General features: G+C 36.4%; 2 protein-coding genes across 3 annotated transcripts in view; one reads left to right on the top strand and one right to left on the bottom strand.

Moving 5' to 3' along the window:
* Positions 1 to 17,429, top strand: part of LOC147537746 (uncharacterized) — a 98,675-nt gene that overhangs the window by 20,400 nt on the left and 60,846 nt on the right. The gene's annotated exons all lie outside the window — the stretch shown is intronic.
* On the bottom strand, positions 10,466 to 17,155 carry LOC147537749 (transcription initiation factor IIF subunit alpha-like). Of its 2 annotated transcripts, none has more exons than XM_086643246.1 (11): positions 16,971 to 17,155; positions 16,236 to 16,812; positions 15,733 to 15,891; positions 15,184 to 15,329; positions 14,645 to 15,018; positions 13,938 to 14,053; positions 13,040 to 13,177; positions 12,673 to 12,873; positions 12,333 to 12,551; positions 11,314 to 11,735; positions 10,466 to 10,647 (listed from the first exon to the last, which is right to left on the bottom strand). In XM_086643246.1, the coding sequence occupies exons 2-10, from the start codon at positions 16,404 to 16,406 to the stop codon at positions 11,646 to 11,648; spliced, it is 1,614 nt and encodes a 537-aa protein (XP_086499372.1). In that variant the 5' UTR covers positions 16,407 to 16,812; positions 16,971 to 17,155; the 3' UTR covers positions 10,466 to 10,647; positions 11,314 to 11,645. The 2 variants fall into 2 exon arrangements, with proteins under 2 accessions (XP_086499372.1, XP_086499373.1); XM_086643247.1 differs by having other exon boundaries at positions 16,236 to 16,787; positions 16,971 to 17,036.

Genomic DNA, 17,429 nt, shown 5'->3' with positions numbered 1-17,429 from the left:
CTCACAGAGATGCCCATTAAGCATTTTTTTTTCTTCTAAACATTTAGCTAAGCATTTTTTTCTTCTCACAAAGATGTCACATTTTCTTCTAATTCAATGTCACATACAGTTTATATCAATCTAAAACTACTGAAATGCTTTTCAAAAAGTCCAGAGACTTTGCTGGATGTCGTTATGATTTGACTCCGAATCGTACAAAATCAGATTCAAATAATGTATTCTTACAAACTAAATTCAAGTAACATGATTTGACTCTAAAAACTACTCAAATGCTTTTCAATTGTTATTTAAGAAACAAAATCAGATTCAAATAATGAGGGCGAACTTTGCTTTCGATGTCGTTATAATTTGACTCTGAATCGTCAACTTTTTGGCCACATTTTTGCTCCCACTTTCAAGTGAGGATCTAGAGCAGATTTCGGTTTTTAAAGGCCAAGGATGTGCATTTTCTTTTTGGATTAACATTGCAAATTGACAACAAAAGTAGAAAAAAAAAGTCGTGTTGTGCTAAGGTTTAAAAATATAGTTAGCTTTAATGGTTACACCCAATTCAACAATTCATTTGCCCACTTCTTGTCAGAGAAGATCAATAAGGATGCTTTAAGGGTTACATGGGTAATCACCCACCCACTTCTGCAAATGTTAATCACAATGCGATCCGAAGATAAAACGGTATTACTAAGAAGAAAGATAATGTAATTAACATACTATAAATTTGGTGATATAACCTTACTTTGCTTCTTGTCTAAATGCTCTACAAATATCAAACTTGGAACAAAACAGAAAAGATGTAAATAAAGGAAACGTATAAGTAATAGGAGCCAAACTATGCTACATTATCTGAGTTTTGGAATAGCTCAAGGAGGTAGTTGAACTCTAAATAGAAGGAGGTACTGGAACTGAGATTTAAACTAAATGAGGAATAAGCATATATGACTTGGGTATTTGCTCGATTTCAGAATAATTGTTGTAACATAGAATGCATCAAATGAAAGTTCAAACCTAACCTTGATTCACCTGAAAATGAAAGCACGACAAAGTTATTTTTTATTCAAGAAAAGTTTGAACCCTAATTACAGCAAAAGGGAAGTTCAAACCTAACCGAAATTTTACAGCAAAATTTAGAACCCTAGTTACAAACCAAAAATAAAAATCCAAGATCTCATTACTTCATTAGTACCTCTAAGATATATGTTTTTGTAAATAAACAACCCATAAATCTAGAGAACAGGAACACCAAACTCTGAGAATCCAAAATGATGTTAACCAAAGAAACCTAATTAGTTTTGAAGAAACCTAATTAGAAAAAAAACCCCAAACTCCTACTACAAATATTCAAAAAAAGACCATATTATAAACCATAGAAGCCAAAAAACCCCCACATGATTTCAGTCAAGTAAGTTAGGACAAAGATATAGATACATCATGATTGAGAGAAAGCTTTGGAGAACAAAAGCATGTTGCAAAATCTTGTTTCCCCTTTCATTTGAATGGTATGTACTCTGAAACTGGGCCACCAAAACAAAAACCCTAAATTGAGATTGTGAAATCTATATAGAGAGAAAAGAGATGCCTTCTTCCAGAAGAGATACCAACCAAGAAGATGAGAGAAGGAAAGGCTGAGACCCACAGCTTCTCTGCCAGAAAGATGAGGGAGGGAGAGACCGTGAAGATGAGAGAGAGTGTGTTTGGGCGGGAATGAGTGTTAGGGGTGGGGGAGGTTGAAAAAAAGGCATCTTTTAAATTAAATCTGAAACGTCCAAGACATATTTGTGAGGATAAATTTGGTCCGTTGGGAGGAGGGAAAAACATACCCTCCTCCCTTAGAGCATCTCCAATGGGACACTCTAATAAAGACTCTAAAAGTCTAGTTGTCAAGTGTCAAATAAAGATTCTCTTTCTAGTGTCAATATAGAGACACTATAAATTTGTTTGGTCTCCAATGGAGATCCCTAAAATCTCTTACTTAATACACATGTCACTTTTAAATTGAAGAGTTTTCCCAAATGGCCCCCAACTTTATGACCAGCTTCCTCCCTAGCCCCCTACTTTATCAAAAATACCCAGATGGCCCCCTTTTTCAGATTCCGTTTTAACACCGTTAACTAGTAATATTCTCTCTCTCTCCTCCATCTCATTACCTCTCTCTGCCAAGTCACCTATCACGCCACATCGTCATCTTCTCCGGTGAAGGTCGCCGGCCGGCAAAATTGAATTTGAAAAAAGTAGTTGAAAATAAAAGGTTTTTATTGGTTTAAATATTAAAGTGACATTTAGAGAGTCTCAAAGAGACACTCTAGTTTTAGAGTTTCTCTCTCTAGACACTCTATAATAAATGTGGCCACCGCATAATAGAGTGTCTAACAAAGTGTTCCATTGGAGATGGATTTTTAACAAAAACTCAAAAAAATCATATGTGGCACTTTAAAGGTTAGAGATTGAGTCTCCCATTTGAGATGCTTTTATTATATAGATAATTAAGAGTGATGAATTTTGATGCATCACATGCATATTCTTTTTTTTTTGTTGAACTAGATATTCATATATTAAATAACAAAGTTATTACAATACTTATTGACCAACATACAAGGTACATTCCTCCATATTTTACTAGCTTCCTTCTTTCTCGCCCATTTCGCTAATTTATCTGCGCTGGAGTTGCATTCTCTTTTTGTGTACTCGAATTTCACCGCTTCAAATTCGTGTTTACTATCTCGAATTTTCCGTATATGCATCAGGGATTGCCAGTGAAGAGAGTGATATTTATTGTGAATATGTTTGATGAGATTGATATTGTCGCTTTCTATAATGATATTCTTGTGATGGTTCTCTTTTGCCCATTCAATTCCGAATAAAATCGCCATAGCCTCTCCTTCTTCACTATTTTTGGCTCTGGTAGATTTTACTTGAGCTGCTATAAATTTAGATTCTGCATTATGAACAATCAAGCTAATTCCAATATTGGATGTTAGGTTAATAAAAGATGCATCAACGTTAATTTTTATGAAATTTTGAGTCGGAGGTTGCCATTTCTCGTTAGTTTTTTGTTTGATTTTCTCTTGTTTTTTCATGATTTTAGGGAAGTTTTCAATCATTCTGATAATTTTATTGAGATCATTGATTTCGTGTTGAAAACAATGATCGCATCTCACTTTCCAAAGGATCCATAATATGTGCGCAAAGTGTATATTCTCTTTGGTATAACACCCGTTATCATCTGCTTCCCAAGAGAATATCCATTCAGAGATAGAAGTGATGTTTTCAGAGATGATATTGTAGTGAAACCATATGTTTTTAGCTAAAGCACAATGTAATAGAGCATGCTCAATTGATTCTGTATATGTGCAATTAGGACAAGTAATGTTGTTGTCAATGTATTTTCCTATTCTTTCTCTAACAGGCAGAGCTTTGGTACAGATTTTCCATATAAACATTTTTATACGCGGTATAGTTTGGATAGACCAGATGAAGTTCCAGTTCTGATTACTCGTATTTGTGTTAAGATGGTTGGAGCTAAGATGCTGGTACATAGAAGTTACAGTGAATTTGCCCGACTTGGTAAGCTTCCATTTGAGCTTGTCTTTTCCTCCTGTGTTAAGTGGTATTGCTCTTATGAGATTCTGAGTAGTAGCATCAAAATTCTCTCTGAGAATATCCATATTCCAGTTGTTGTTTGAGATAAGCTGAGAGACTTTGGTAAGATCGGATTGGTTGTTGTTCGAAATAGTACTATTGATCCCCGGGATCCAATTATCAGTCCATATGTTGATGTCATTTCCTGATTGCACTTCCCATTCTGTTAATTCTTCCATTTGATTATAATGTTTCCTGATAGTTTTCCAGTTCCATGAGTGATGCGCTTTAGCCGGGTCCGGGGTTTGGGCGTGAGGAAAATACTTGGCTTTAAGGAGTTTAACCCAAACCGCCTCCGGCTCCGTTTTGAGTCTCCACGCCATCTTAGAGAGTAACGCTGTATTATCCAGTTCTGGGAGATGGAGCCCTAGGCCTCCCTGATTCTTAGGTTTGCATATATCTGACCAGGCTTTGGTGCAAATTCCTTTAGACTTACCCCACCAGAAGTTCCGCTGAACGGTCTTGATGCTTTTGCTTATTCCTTTAGGAATAGCAAAGCACTGCATCTGGTATCGGGGTACGGCCGCCGCTATGGCTGAGATGACCACAGTACGACCAGCTTGGGATAAAAACGAGTGGTTCCACTTATTGAGTTTATTCTTGATGTGCTCGAGGATATCTTTAAAAACTTTCGTTTTTTGTGCTCCTATGAAGAGTTGGGCTCCCAGGTACTTCTCCGAGGTTGAGGCATATTTGACTTTCAGGGCTCTCATAATAAGGCGCTTGAACTTTGGGTGCGAGTTTTTGGAGTAGAATATGTTAGATTTCGCATAATTGATCATTTGCCCAGAATGATTGCAGAAGTCCTGAAGAATCTTCTTAAGGTTGTGGATGTTCTCAATCGTGTTCTTACCAAAGATAATACAATCGTCGGCAAAAAGAAGATGCGAAACCTCAAAATCAGCATGATTAGTTGGAAAGCCTAAAAATCTGTCTTGATTGTTGTTCGCCATAAGTTTGCGACTCAGACCTTCCATCGCCAGAGTGAAAAGCATGAATCTAACTTGTTTTGCGTACATATTCAGCTGATTACATGCTTAGGCATCACTGTAAGATTTCTTTAAATCGAACTAGGGTTAGGGCCGTTTTGTAAAGGTCGAAAAAATAAGAGACATCCAAGAATGTAATGTACAAAAAGTAATTTAAAACCCTTTTATCCGCCTGTACATAAATATTATTCTTAGTATTTATATACGATGTATGAGTAGACCAAACATTAGGAATTTATACGTGAAGGAAATATATGTTATTCTAGCTCAACATAGTATACAAACTATTTTATTATTCACTTTATTTTATTTTCAGAATTACGAGAGCATATACTCTCTCATTATATGTTTAAAGTCAACAGTGTATATGTTCGAGAATAATTTCTTATGACTTCAGAACAAACTTCATTTCCTACATCGACTTAAAAAGATTTGAATTTGAAAAATTGTCTGAGGTGTTGTGACTAGTAAGTTATTTACCAAAAATAGTTGTTTAAAAAATTAGTACTAGTGTATATTTGTGTTGACAAAAATTTATTTGTTGCAGTCCCCAAATGTTCAGAGTTGAGAAAGGGTCCTTCTAAAGGCGCCTGATCCTTTTGCTCTCACTCAAATTCCTCTCTTGGCACCTTCCGTGGACTTTGGACATCAATTGGAAGTCCACAGATAGGAGCAATCCAAGGATTCTAAAGGCGCCCCACCTTATTTCTCTTATATGGATTTGTTTATTTCTTGATATAAGATTACTAACTGATTTAGAACTTAGAAGGGTAGTACGGGAAGAAGAGAAAAACTAATTCAACTTTAAAAATTACAACTAATCAACTCATTAAAGCTTTCAATAATTATATTTGGCAGCTGCTTTGACACATCCAAAATAATTTCTGAAAAACGAAAGTTAGTTAGGAGACTTTATTTTTAGTCAAAATAAGTTCCATTTCCATTACAATTCTCTCGTAATCTTCATCTTTACCTTACCTCCACCACCACATACTTCCACAACCACTATCAATTCCGACCACCACTGCAACCACAAAGATTTTTCTCTCTCTCCTCATCTCTCCATCTCATCTCCTCTCTCTTCCTCTCCATCTCTTTCTCTCTCTAGAACACCCTAGTAGATCTCAGATATTTTGGTCGGTCGATATTCTCTTTTTCTCCCAACAAATCTCGAATCTTTGGGGTATTTTAGAAGGAGATGAAGAGAGGAAAATATGGTTGCGGTTGTGTTCGTGGGCGTTGGTTAGAAGTGTAATGGTGACGGCCAGAAGTTGTGGCGACGGAAGTGAGGATGGAAATTAGGGGTTACAATGTGATAAAATTTATTTTTGGATTAAAGATGTGAGTTAGAAGGTCTGAATTAAGAATTGGCATTTTTAGCCCTCAATCATGCTTTTAAGGAAAAAAAAAAGGAAACCCTAGTTTCTCCTTATTCACTTTCTCACATGATTTCTCTCTCTCTCTCTATCTCATTATCTTTCTCTCTGCACCGAAGATTGAAGCAAAACAAAACTCTCTTCAGATCTGGCGAGGGTTTTGAACAAGATGACCTCATGACCCTCGCCAGATCTAATGAGGATTCACGGGTCAGGAATGTTACCTAGGACCTTTACTGTGATGGGTGTGTTGTTGGCTATGGTGGTTGGTTTAGATGATGAAAATGAATGGGTTACATAAAGATGTGAAAATGGAAGGGGAGTTCTTCCATTTGACTGGATCAATTTATTCTTCTGAAGAATATATGAAATCCCTTTTGTTAGGTTACAAATCACATAACATTTTGTGCTCTTGTGGTGGTAGTGTTGAAATTTATGGTGGCGGTGTTGTAATTGTGGTGGTGGTGGAGCTGCTACAATTTGTGGTGATTGTAGTGTTGGAATTTGTGGCGCAGTGGTGTTGGAATTTGTGGTGGCGGTGGTGTTAGAATTTGTGGCGGCGCTGGTGGTGTAGTCGGTGGTGGCGTCTGGTCGGTGGTGGGGGTGGTTCTTGTCGTTCTGGTCAGTGGTGGGGGTGGTTCTGGCCGTTCTGGTCGGTGGTGGGGTGTTTTTGATCGAGGATGCTAGTGGTGAAAAAAAACCAAAATGATCCAAAGACCCAAAAATTGGGGGGGTAAATAAGGTTCGCCCCCAACCCAAATCTAAATTGAGTTTCCGGTCCAAATGTCAGGTATTGTTGTCAGTTCCCTTTCTTTTTCTTTTTTCTTCCCGTTTTTGCCCCTGCCCGGTACATTACCTGACTATTCCATCACCTCCCTTAATTAGCTGACTGATTTGAGGTTTAGCATTAAATGAGAGTCCAATCTTAAGGAAGAAAATTTGCAAAATTGATTTCCTTCACATCTCTTTCTCTCTCTTGGAGCCATGTTTCCTGATCTTCCTCATCTCTTTTTCTCTCTAAAAGATTAAGAATTTATAATCTTCTTCTTCATCTCTTTCTCTCTCTTCAAGATGAAGAATTTTTTATCTTCTTCATCTCTTTCTCTCTCTAAAAGATTAAGAAATTCTGGTGTATGTTTCCTAATGTTCTTCATTTATTTCTCTCTCTAAAATATCTCGAGTTTCTGATCTTCTTCATCTGTTTCTATCTCCCTCTTAAAGATTAAAGATTTACGTGCGTTTTAGATTTTTGTTTGCTGAAATTTCATTAAAAAATCTTTTAAAAAAAATCTTCCAACATATAAGGCAAGACTGTTTGCGAGAAGAAAAGTAGTTAAGAGTGGAGAGAGAAGATATGCTCAAAAAAGAAAAATATGAAAAGAGAAAAATATGGAGAGAAAATATGAAAAAGGAATAAAATGTTAGAGAGAGCGGAAATAGAAAAAATCCGGAGAGAAATTCCAAACTGGAAAAGAAAGAATAATATTTGAGAGAAGGAACGTATATGACATTTTATTATATATTGTACATAACATAATGTACAGTACATAAAACAATTCCCGATACATAAGAAAATACCCAGTACAAAAAGTGTCTTGTACATAACCAAATGATAGGTACATAAAACAATTCCTCGTACAAAAGAAAATTCTCAGTATAAAAGTGTCTCGTACATAACCAAATGGCTAGTACATAGAACAATTCCCGGTACACAAGAAAATTCCCAGTACAAAAGTGTCTAGTACATAACCAAATAGCCAGTACATAAAACAATTCCCGGTACACAAAATAATTTCTAGTTACATTTTCATTAAAATAAGTTACATTTTGGAAGAAATGTATAGGACATTTGATTATAGTGGATGGCAAATTTGTAATTTTACCAGAAACAAAACATAAACACGAGATTATCTTCAATGGTAAATCCGTAAATAACGTGTAAAGTACAAACTATTATGTAATTTCCATTTGTTAACTGACGTGTCGTTATTATAGTGAATGGCAAATTTGTAATTTTACCAGAAACACAACAGTAACACGAGAATTTTCCAATGGTGAATCCGTGAATATCACTAAAGTATAAATAGTTTTGTAATTTTCATTTTTTAAGTGACAGGGAACTAATTTGTGGACCTCTAACTAATTTTTTCCCTGTCATGGATCCCTTTCTCTTTAACTCCCAAGTTTTGGAGTGTTGGGTCAATCCCTCGAAAAAAAATGAAAGAAAAAAGATTTTCAATTTTTACAGGGGTATTACTAGTCATTTTCTTTGTTTCAGATGTGAGGCTCTCATTTCAGACTTGTTTTAAAGTCTGAAATAAGAGGGCTTTTAGTCAGCCAATTCAGATATTAAACTAATTCAGACAGGATTTCAGATTTTCTTAAATAGAAAAAACAAAAGTTTTGAAATCTAAAATGGAGTCAATTCCGATTTCAGATCTGCAAAAATAAGAAAAACCAAACAGCACCTAAGGTGCTATTTGTTTTTTATTAGTGTCTGAATCTGAAATGGTTGAATCTGAATTAGCTGAACTGAAACGACTGAATCTGAAATAACTGAATCTGAATACGAATTAGGTGCTTGGTTTTTAAATCTGAATTATCAAAGTCTGAACATGATTTTGACGTTTATGTCCCTGAAAAATAAAAAAAACTCCCACTTTGTCCCAGGTTCTTGGTCAAATAAAATGAGAAGTATAAAAACCCTAAAAAGTTAGGGTTTTTTTTTCTCTTTCTTCTTCAGAACAAACCCTAACTCAGAAGCTACCTCTCCCACTTTCTCACCGGATCCCTCTCCCTCTCTCACCCAAGACCCTCGTCGGATCTCTCTCTATGGAGCCAAATACCCAGGCCGGATCTTTCTCTCTCTATGTAAATGAAGACCTTCATCGACCTTTTTCTCTATCCAATGAAAGACCCTCGTTGGATCTCTCTCTCTAACCGCATGTATGGGTGGCTAAATTCTCGCCGTATATGGTGGTCATGGGTGTTTGTTTGGTGGTGTTTTTGTTTCTGGTGGTGGTGGTTACCAGGGAGCTTTCTTTTTCTTTTGATCTTGTGTTGGTCTTGTTGATAAAGATGATGGTATTGAGGAAGAGGAGATATAGTAGTAGTAGGTTATGAGAAGATGGTGGTGGGGTTAAAACAAGTTATGGTGTGTTTGGATGGCGGAATCATGAATCCGCGGATTCATGAGTCCTTGGGATTCATGATTCCACGAATTCATGAATCCAAGTAATATTTTTTGGCTTGTTTGGCAACTAAGAATCCTATGATTTATTATTATTTGAGTATTTTTAAACGTCTTTAGAAAAAATATGATTTTTGAAAAAAACAATGATTTTGAAAAAAAAAATAATGATTTTGTAGAAGGAAATATTTTTTTGTTGATTTTTAGTTTGAAATTTAGATTCATTAATCCAAAATCCTAACAAATCCTAGGGGGTAGGGTGGGATTTTGGTCCAATACAAATTTTGGAATTATGAATCCTTAAGGATTCAAGAGTCCGAGGATTCTTGGTAGCCAAACAGACCAAGGATTCATGATTCCTACCAAATTTCACTTTTGATATGAATCTTAGTTAGGAATCCTGCAACCAAACACACCATTAGGTTTTGGAATTTAGTAGCAGAAGAACCACCACTAATGTCTTCTTCTTCTTTAGATAAAGAAGTTGAGTTATTGGATAGACCTAAAATGATAAACAACAGGTGGCAGAGATGGTTCAGTGTGACAGAAAGGTATAATTCAATGGGTGGTGGTGGTGGTTTTGCCGGTGGTGGATGTTTTGCAGGTGGTGGTGGTGGTTTTGCCGGTGGTGGATGTTTTGCAAGTGGTGGTAGTGAAATTCTTTAAAATGAGACTTGGATTTTTTTATTACAGGGGTAAAAGCGTCATCAAACATATTTCAGACATTAGGCTTACCTTTTAGACTTGTTTTGAAGTCTGAAAATCAATTCAGACCTCTAACCCATTCAGAATAATTTTCAGATTTTATCAAATTAAAAAACAAACATCTGAAATCTGAATTAGCGACCAATTCAGATTTCAGATCTAAAAAAATAAAAAAGCAAACAGCACCTAAGTCAATCTTGATTTTCTAAATTTCTGAGAGGCAGAAATCAAGAGAAAAGTTGAAGAGTTGGTAAATTTTATCAGTTCCTTTGAAATTTACAGTTTAGTAGGCAAATCCCTATCTCATCTCTGACTATTTACCTAATCCCTTATTTTTCCAAATTCAAGTTTTACCCCCTTGTTATTCATTAACTATTACTTAAGAAAGCATGTCTAAACCGGTAATTTGCTGTATACTTCTTTTCTACAATTGTAAAGTGAAAGGGAACAGCCAAATTTTTAACAAAAAAAAAAAAAAAAAAAGCCAACACCCGAAAATCATTGCCTGTACATGGAATGAATAGGAGTAGACATCTCTCTAAAAAAAAAAAATAAGAGTAGACATCAAATCAGGCCAAATACCCATTGGTTATTTAGATGTTAACAGGCTGGATCAAGTAAAAAAATTTACAGTAGTAAGATGAGATCAAATCGGGCACATACAAAAACTCTATCCCAATGCCCCAAGTTCAAGCTCAGCCCTACATCAAGCAACCATGGGCTTTCGCGCCCTTATCGACTCATGAAACGGGCCCTCGGACTAGGGGTGGGAAAAAGATCCGGAAGACCGCTATCCGACCCGTTCGACCGAGATAAAAAGTGTCCATGGACACTCGATGGTCATAACGGTCAGTGTCCAACCGGCCCAAAAGAATTGGCGGACGGTCACGGTCAAAATTCTATGTCGAAGGACCGACCGCTGACCGACCGGTACGAGTGACCGAATAGGTTGACCGACTAAACTGTCCTCATTTTTAGAAGTTGACCGTTGAATTTTATAGACATATGAATATATGATGATCGTTGGCTATAGTTATATAGTCCTCTGGAAGACCAAACATTAGTGCATGGCTTAATTATATCTTGTCAAATGATGATCAACTGTGTTTTTTCTTTTTTATATTTACTTTTGATTTCTTGGGCTAAACATCTTCATTTGTAAGTAATTTTGTTTGTGGTAATAAAAATAAAGTTCTAAATTAAGTAAATTTGTTGGAAAGTCCGGACCGAGACCGTCCGGTGTCCGACTGGACCGGTAAAATAAACGGTCTTGGACGGTCAATGGACAAAGAATTCTTGAGAGTGACCGTCCGAGTCCGCCCGAGTAAATAGGTGGTCGCCAACAGTTTATGTCCGAGTCGACCGGTTCGATGAAGTTAGAGTCCGATACCGACCGGTCCGGACCGATTCCCACCCCTACCTCGGACATTTCTCCCAACCGTTTTGTAAATGTCCTTGAAAAGACAAGACACTCTGCTAGACACGCAAAATCACCAAAATATACTAGCTAAATCCCTGATACCGACTAGACAATTCAGTTTCTCTTCCAAACAAAGAACAGTTTTCTCTTCCAAACAAACAAGTGCGACCATGGTTTCTTCTAATCTTCCTACAAGAGCAAACCTTAACCTAGAATATCGCTTCACTGTTTTTGGTACCTCAATAGATCGTCATATGATGTATTTCTTTGCTTAGCTCAAGAGAGAGCCATTCAAGAAGCTTATATCTGTGTGCTGACTGCTGACTGTAGTCTTATTTCTCTCTCAACACCACATAGCTAGCTCCGTTTGTCTTCTGTATTTTCGATATTCGCCTTAGTATTGCAGCAAAAGCCCCTTTGTCCTGCAACAATATAGACAGTGTTACTTAGGAATTAACTTATTACATGCAATCCAAAAGAAAGAAACTGATAACACATCTAGTGATACATAAAAAGCCTTTACGATAACAGTAAATCGGGTTACTCGCAAAACTACTATTTTCCACCATCTCTTCTTTCACCTTCTATAAACCTAGTTAATGTAAACTGATTGACGGAAGCTAACAATCACTAAACTGTTTGATATTTGTTCCAAGAACTCCTAACAGTAGTTACTAGTGAGCTACGAATATGTCTGCTAAGGTTGGTCTCATGCGTCAATTTCCTATTCATATCAATAATTCAGCATAAATCCACACTAAATACGAGATTGCTTACCTTGGGAAAAAGCATAGGACTAGTCTACGCTTTCAGCGAAAAGATTAGATTAAAGTTTAACTAATTTTTCTTAGCTAAATCACAAATTTGATCAAAAGACGGTTATTTGCAAGCTTATTTTACTTTGTTTTTTAACAGTGTAGATAAAAGAAAGTGACCTTAATTGCTAAGTACTTGTACTTAATAAACCCTGACCAGATAGTAGGATGATCATTTACTGGAAACATTTAGAAAAAGCATACCTCAGATGACTTGAGTCTTGACCTAAATTTCGCAACAAGATCCTGTGTTGTCACTTTAGCCTTTTGCAACAAAACAACCCGGATTTCCTCCTCTGTAACAGGAGCAGTAGACGTTGCGGCGGGAGTAGTCTTTGTTGATGACGAGGATGAACCTTTTGAAGCAGCGTTTGTACCTTTGGCAGTAGCTGCAGTTCCATCTTTGACAGAAGATTTTGATTCCTGAAAAGGCAAAAAAATGTTAAATCTGTTGGCCAGCCAAAACAGCAATAGATATTAAATCATAAAGAATTTAAAAATTAGTCGACGAGTAATTTCAGTTTGTTAACAAGCAGTAACTTACATTTTCTGTCTTGATCTTTTTCGTGGATCCAACTTTACCATCATCACCACTTGATTTTCTCTTTGACTTGGCTGATTTGGAAGTAGATGGTGTTTTAGCATTTCCAGCAGGTGTTTTCAATGGACTATTGTCAACAGGTTCTTCTTTTGGTCCATCCTTCTTTTTCGGGGCAAGTACAGGTGACATGCTTGTATCATCATCCTATTACATCCAATAGACAGGAAAAGGAAATCAAAGTGTAAGAGAAAAACTTTATATATGAAATGTGGTTTCTGAATTTCATATTTCTTTATTTGCTTTCGTTTGTTCAGTATGAAAGTCATATTTTGTGAAAACAAGTATTCATGGGTACATCAAACGAGCTTACATCATCATCGTCGTCCTCATCTTCGGCGTCTGAATCATTCATTCCAGCTGTTCGTCCAAGTAGTTTCTTTAACTCCTTTCCTGATTTACTCAATCCACCGCCCTCCTCTTCATTGGTCTCATCTTCATCCTCTTCATCCTGCAAGCAGGTGATAGGATATGACGGGCATACTTAATATCCAGTAAGAAAAACTTATCAAATGCTGATGTCCACAAATGACATAATACATGAACATAACACTTCTATGAAAACGACAGAGTTATAATATATAACATCATGCACCTATCCAGATAGCTAAGAAATCGATAGTAATAGCAAAAGATTTACGAGTCATTGACTGGTTTTTGTTTTCCATAAACAAGTAATGGCTGGTTTAAACCACTTATATAATGACACAAGACTAGAAGATATAGACAATACAAACCACCATATTTCCTCAAACAGAAACAAATTTGTATTTCCCAAACAAAATAATTATGTACTTCCTATTAATTATTCAATAAACGTCACAACTTCCAAATCTGACTACAGTACCCCAAGAAAGAACAAAATCACCTTCCATTTTGACAAACATCAAAAGGAGAATTGCTTTATTAAACTATACATTTTGTAAGACGTTAAATCCAATAAATACAGTTTTCCACATTCTCTTGGAATACGCAATATAGAGTTACGGTGAGTATAGTGGGTAGTCCATCGTTTCCGCAGGGTACATCACAATCAAAGAAAATAATCATTTTAAGAAAAGTAGCTTACAAGTAATACATCTCATCAGAAATGTTTCCGGATCCGTGGATTTTTATGACCCCAATAGGCCAAGATGACCAAGAGGCATATCTAAGAATTTAGTAACTGATCTGATAAAATAATGCATGATAGACTTGTAATGGAAATAAACCTGTTTAATTTCTGGAGGAGCTGGCACTTCTGGAGCCAAATCCTCTCTTTCTTCAGGATCATTTCCTACAGCTTCGTCATCATCTGTGAAAATTTCTTCATGTTCCCAGTCATCACCTGTGACGCAACAAGAATAAGAAAATTAGACTTGCAACTCCCTCAGAAACAGAATTTTATTCTACTGATTATCAAGTAATCAGTAGTGCAATATTTATGCATGGATATAAGCTAATGATAACATCGAAACAGGTAGCCTCAAAAAGAAACCAATTTCGTCAAAGATTATGCATGGTTATGAGTTATGATAACATCGAGAACTAGTCCAACATATCATGTATGCAAACAAATAAAAAAACACCAACATAGAAGGTTAGCTAAAGCAAAGGTTCCTCTTGGCTAAAGACACTCAAGTTAATGGAAGATAAAACCTGACAACATGGAATTACTGAAAAAGGCAAGCAGAAGCATGGCTGAACTCATATCTATAGAACTACTAGGATAGGACAAGTAATGAAATTTGGGTGAAAGAGACATGTTTGTGCTATTGAGAGAAGACTACAATAGAATTGTACTTGTAGGACAAAAATGAATCTTGTCCTAGGTTCCTAGCCTCCATTTGTTCACAGCATGAAATGCAGTATCAAGGACCACAAAATTGCTTGCAATGAACAACCACAATAATTATCTTAATTAAATGTTGGTTCTCACCCTTCTCAACATCATCGTCATCCCAATCAAGATCACCTCCTCTTGGACCCTCTTCGTCATCGTCACCACCTTTTTTATTAAGTCCGAGTCTACTTTTCCTTGCCTCTTCCTCTTCTTCATCTTCCTCCCCCTTATCAGAGACATTGCCTTCATCATCGTCACCAGTTGTTTTTTTACGTCCTCCTCTTGAAGTAGCACCACCTGTTTCTTTTTCATCAATCTTCTCTGTTTCACCAAATGCAGCAGGTCCGTTATTTGCAGCTTTCATAATCCATCTTTGATATCCATCTGCAGTCTTCCTTCTATTCTTCATCTTCTCTTCCGCTTCCTCCAACGTAAGTTGCTTGTACTGCGCAACTTTGTTAAAGTTGTACCTAATAGTTTTACAAATTACACAGGTTACTTCGACATAAAATTTAATATTGAAACTTTAAAAACAGACGAATAATGCTAAGTTGAATCAATCAATTTGGCACGATGTAAGCACCAAAAAGAGAAGTCCAACATAAGATATGTAGTACATGTTAAGTTATACATACCAGGAACCAGCAGGAATAGCAACAAACTCCTTCCCTTGCATCATTAATAAATAATAACTTGCAGATTGTGCACCCTCAAGGGGACCGTGATATTGAAGTTGAACCACCTCATCTTCTAGAAGCCAAGGCTTATTCTTGAACTTCTCCTATTTAATGATTTCCAGCAATGAGGCAAGTTAGATACGGGAAAGAGAATAATATACAATTATCTGGATCTGCAGGTTTCTTTTCAAATAGATCACATAGAGTATAGAACTGCATATGACAAAGGTTCTCATCATTCATACTATTCTCACTTCATTCGTTTACAAATGTGAAAATGGATCGTCTAACTTCATGGCATCTCTCTCTCCAACAATTTGCTCAAAATAATCCTAACCATCTAAAATCTATTAACACGTCTTCCCGTTTCTGATGACCATTAAGTAAAATGAGCACAACACAACAAATACTCTAAAACGGAGTTATTTCACATACAATCTTCAAAAACTAAAACTACCAAGACTCGAAAACTAGTACACGAAGACCACAAAGAAAAAGAATAAGTACCCGCAAGGTATCAGTAACTTGGCGACCTTGAAGTCCATCTTTCTGCATAGACCATTTACTCTCAGCATTTTTCTTCTTAGAAAAACTAGGCAGTCCTGAGACAAATCTCCCAATGAAATAGTTCTTTTCGCTGGCAGTAGATGATCGAACATTATACTCCTACCATCAAACAACAAACAGTATAACTTTAATCATAGAATCAGAAAGCGAAACTCGAAAAAGGCAAACTTTGACAAGACGAAACAAAATAAACAAAAAACAGCTTTGGAATTTTAATCTGCAATAAGTTGATGATCAAAACTACCAATCCCTGATTTCAATAACTAGAAATCTATCAGAACGCCAGAATTTGAGCATTCTGAAGTATTATATCAAGGAATTAAGATAGACAGATGCAAAATTTAGCTAACCTAACTTGGGTTAAATTCATCGAAGCAGAATTAAATTGAAATAACAGAATCTAAATGTTACCCATGAAAGAAAAACAACAAAGTTTAACAAACCCTAATCAACTTGGTAATTTGACAACCACAGTCATAGCACTTAGCATGATTCTGAACCATCTTCTTCCCACAATTCAAGCAGAGTGTCATATGTTTGCAATTACTTCCATACAAATCCGTAGTCGATCCACATCCACCACAAGACGATTTTAATATTAGATCAAAAGACATTTCTATGTAGCACAACCTCAAACCCAAGACTAGCTGAAAATCGAAAGACTGTTCAATTAGGGTTCAAAGAGCTTAGAGCAGGAAGCAAATCTATGTTCTAGTGAAACCCTAGAATTTGATGTTCAACAATGATGCTATGCCCGGCTGATTTCCCGGCCCGAGCTGAAACCCTCGATCTGTTCAAACCCGAGCTGCTGTTCTGATGAAGAAAGGAAGTCGTGCCCTAACTGAGATGAGGAGAGAAAGTGAGTGAAACCCTCAAATGCTATATTATTGTGCAACCCCAGTAAAGAAGCCGAGTGAAGATGAAACAAGAAGCCGATGAAACCCTAACTCCCTAAGTGAAGATGGAACCCTCGAGAGAAAATGTAGAGTGAAGTTCTGAGATGAAACTCGTCCACCCGATCTGCAAAGATTTTGAAATTTTTTTTATGAGCATCCGAATTTGGAAGTAAGATATACGAAATTCAAACCTAAAATTGAAGAACCCAACATTCTGAAACCCTCCCTTCATCAAAAAAAAAAAAACATTCTGAAACCCTAACCCGAGAGAGAGAAACTGACCTGAGGCGATCTGCTCTGTATTCCCGGGAATTTGAAGCTCTTTTGTGTGTTTTGTTTTCGATTGTGACATTGTGTCAGATATTGAGAAATTTGGTTAATTTCAATTTAATCCCCAATTTGTGACGAATGGGAAGTTTGGCTCTCATATTTTTCCAGGATCCCAATTTGGTAGTCAAGATGTAACCGTTACCATTTAGTCCCCAATTTGTGACCAAAGGGGGCCACGACTTTAATAATTTCTTTTTTCAATCGGCAGAATGGGTCACTGACGACAACCTTTCTCAATGTCGTTGTCCATTTATCTAATTGGAAACGTATTTTTCATATATCAGCTGTAAGAATTGATTTTATTTATTGTCAGTAACGATTTTAAATAGTCTAAAATAACAAAACGAATAAAGTTGCTCAGACTTATACTTGGTTTTGCTCTATGTTTTTCGTTCAATAAATTTCTACCAT

Source organism: Eschscholzia californica, unplaced genomic scaffold (genome assembly GCF_041429995.1).
Source record: "Eschscholzia californica isolate CP2 unplaced genomic scaffold, dmEscCali1.0.p SCAF_5, whole genome shotgun sequence".
Taxonomy (NCBI): domain Eukaryota; kingdom Viridiplantae; phylum Streptophyta; class Magnoliopsida; order Ranunculales; family Papaveraceae; genus Eschscholzia; species Eschscholzia californica.
Note: the sequence above shows the minus strand (reverse complement) of the source record. Positions and strands in the feature narration are given on the sequence as shown.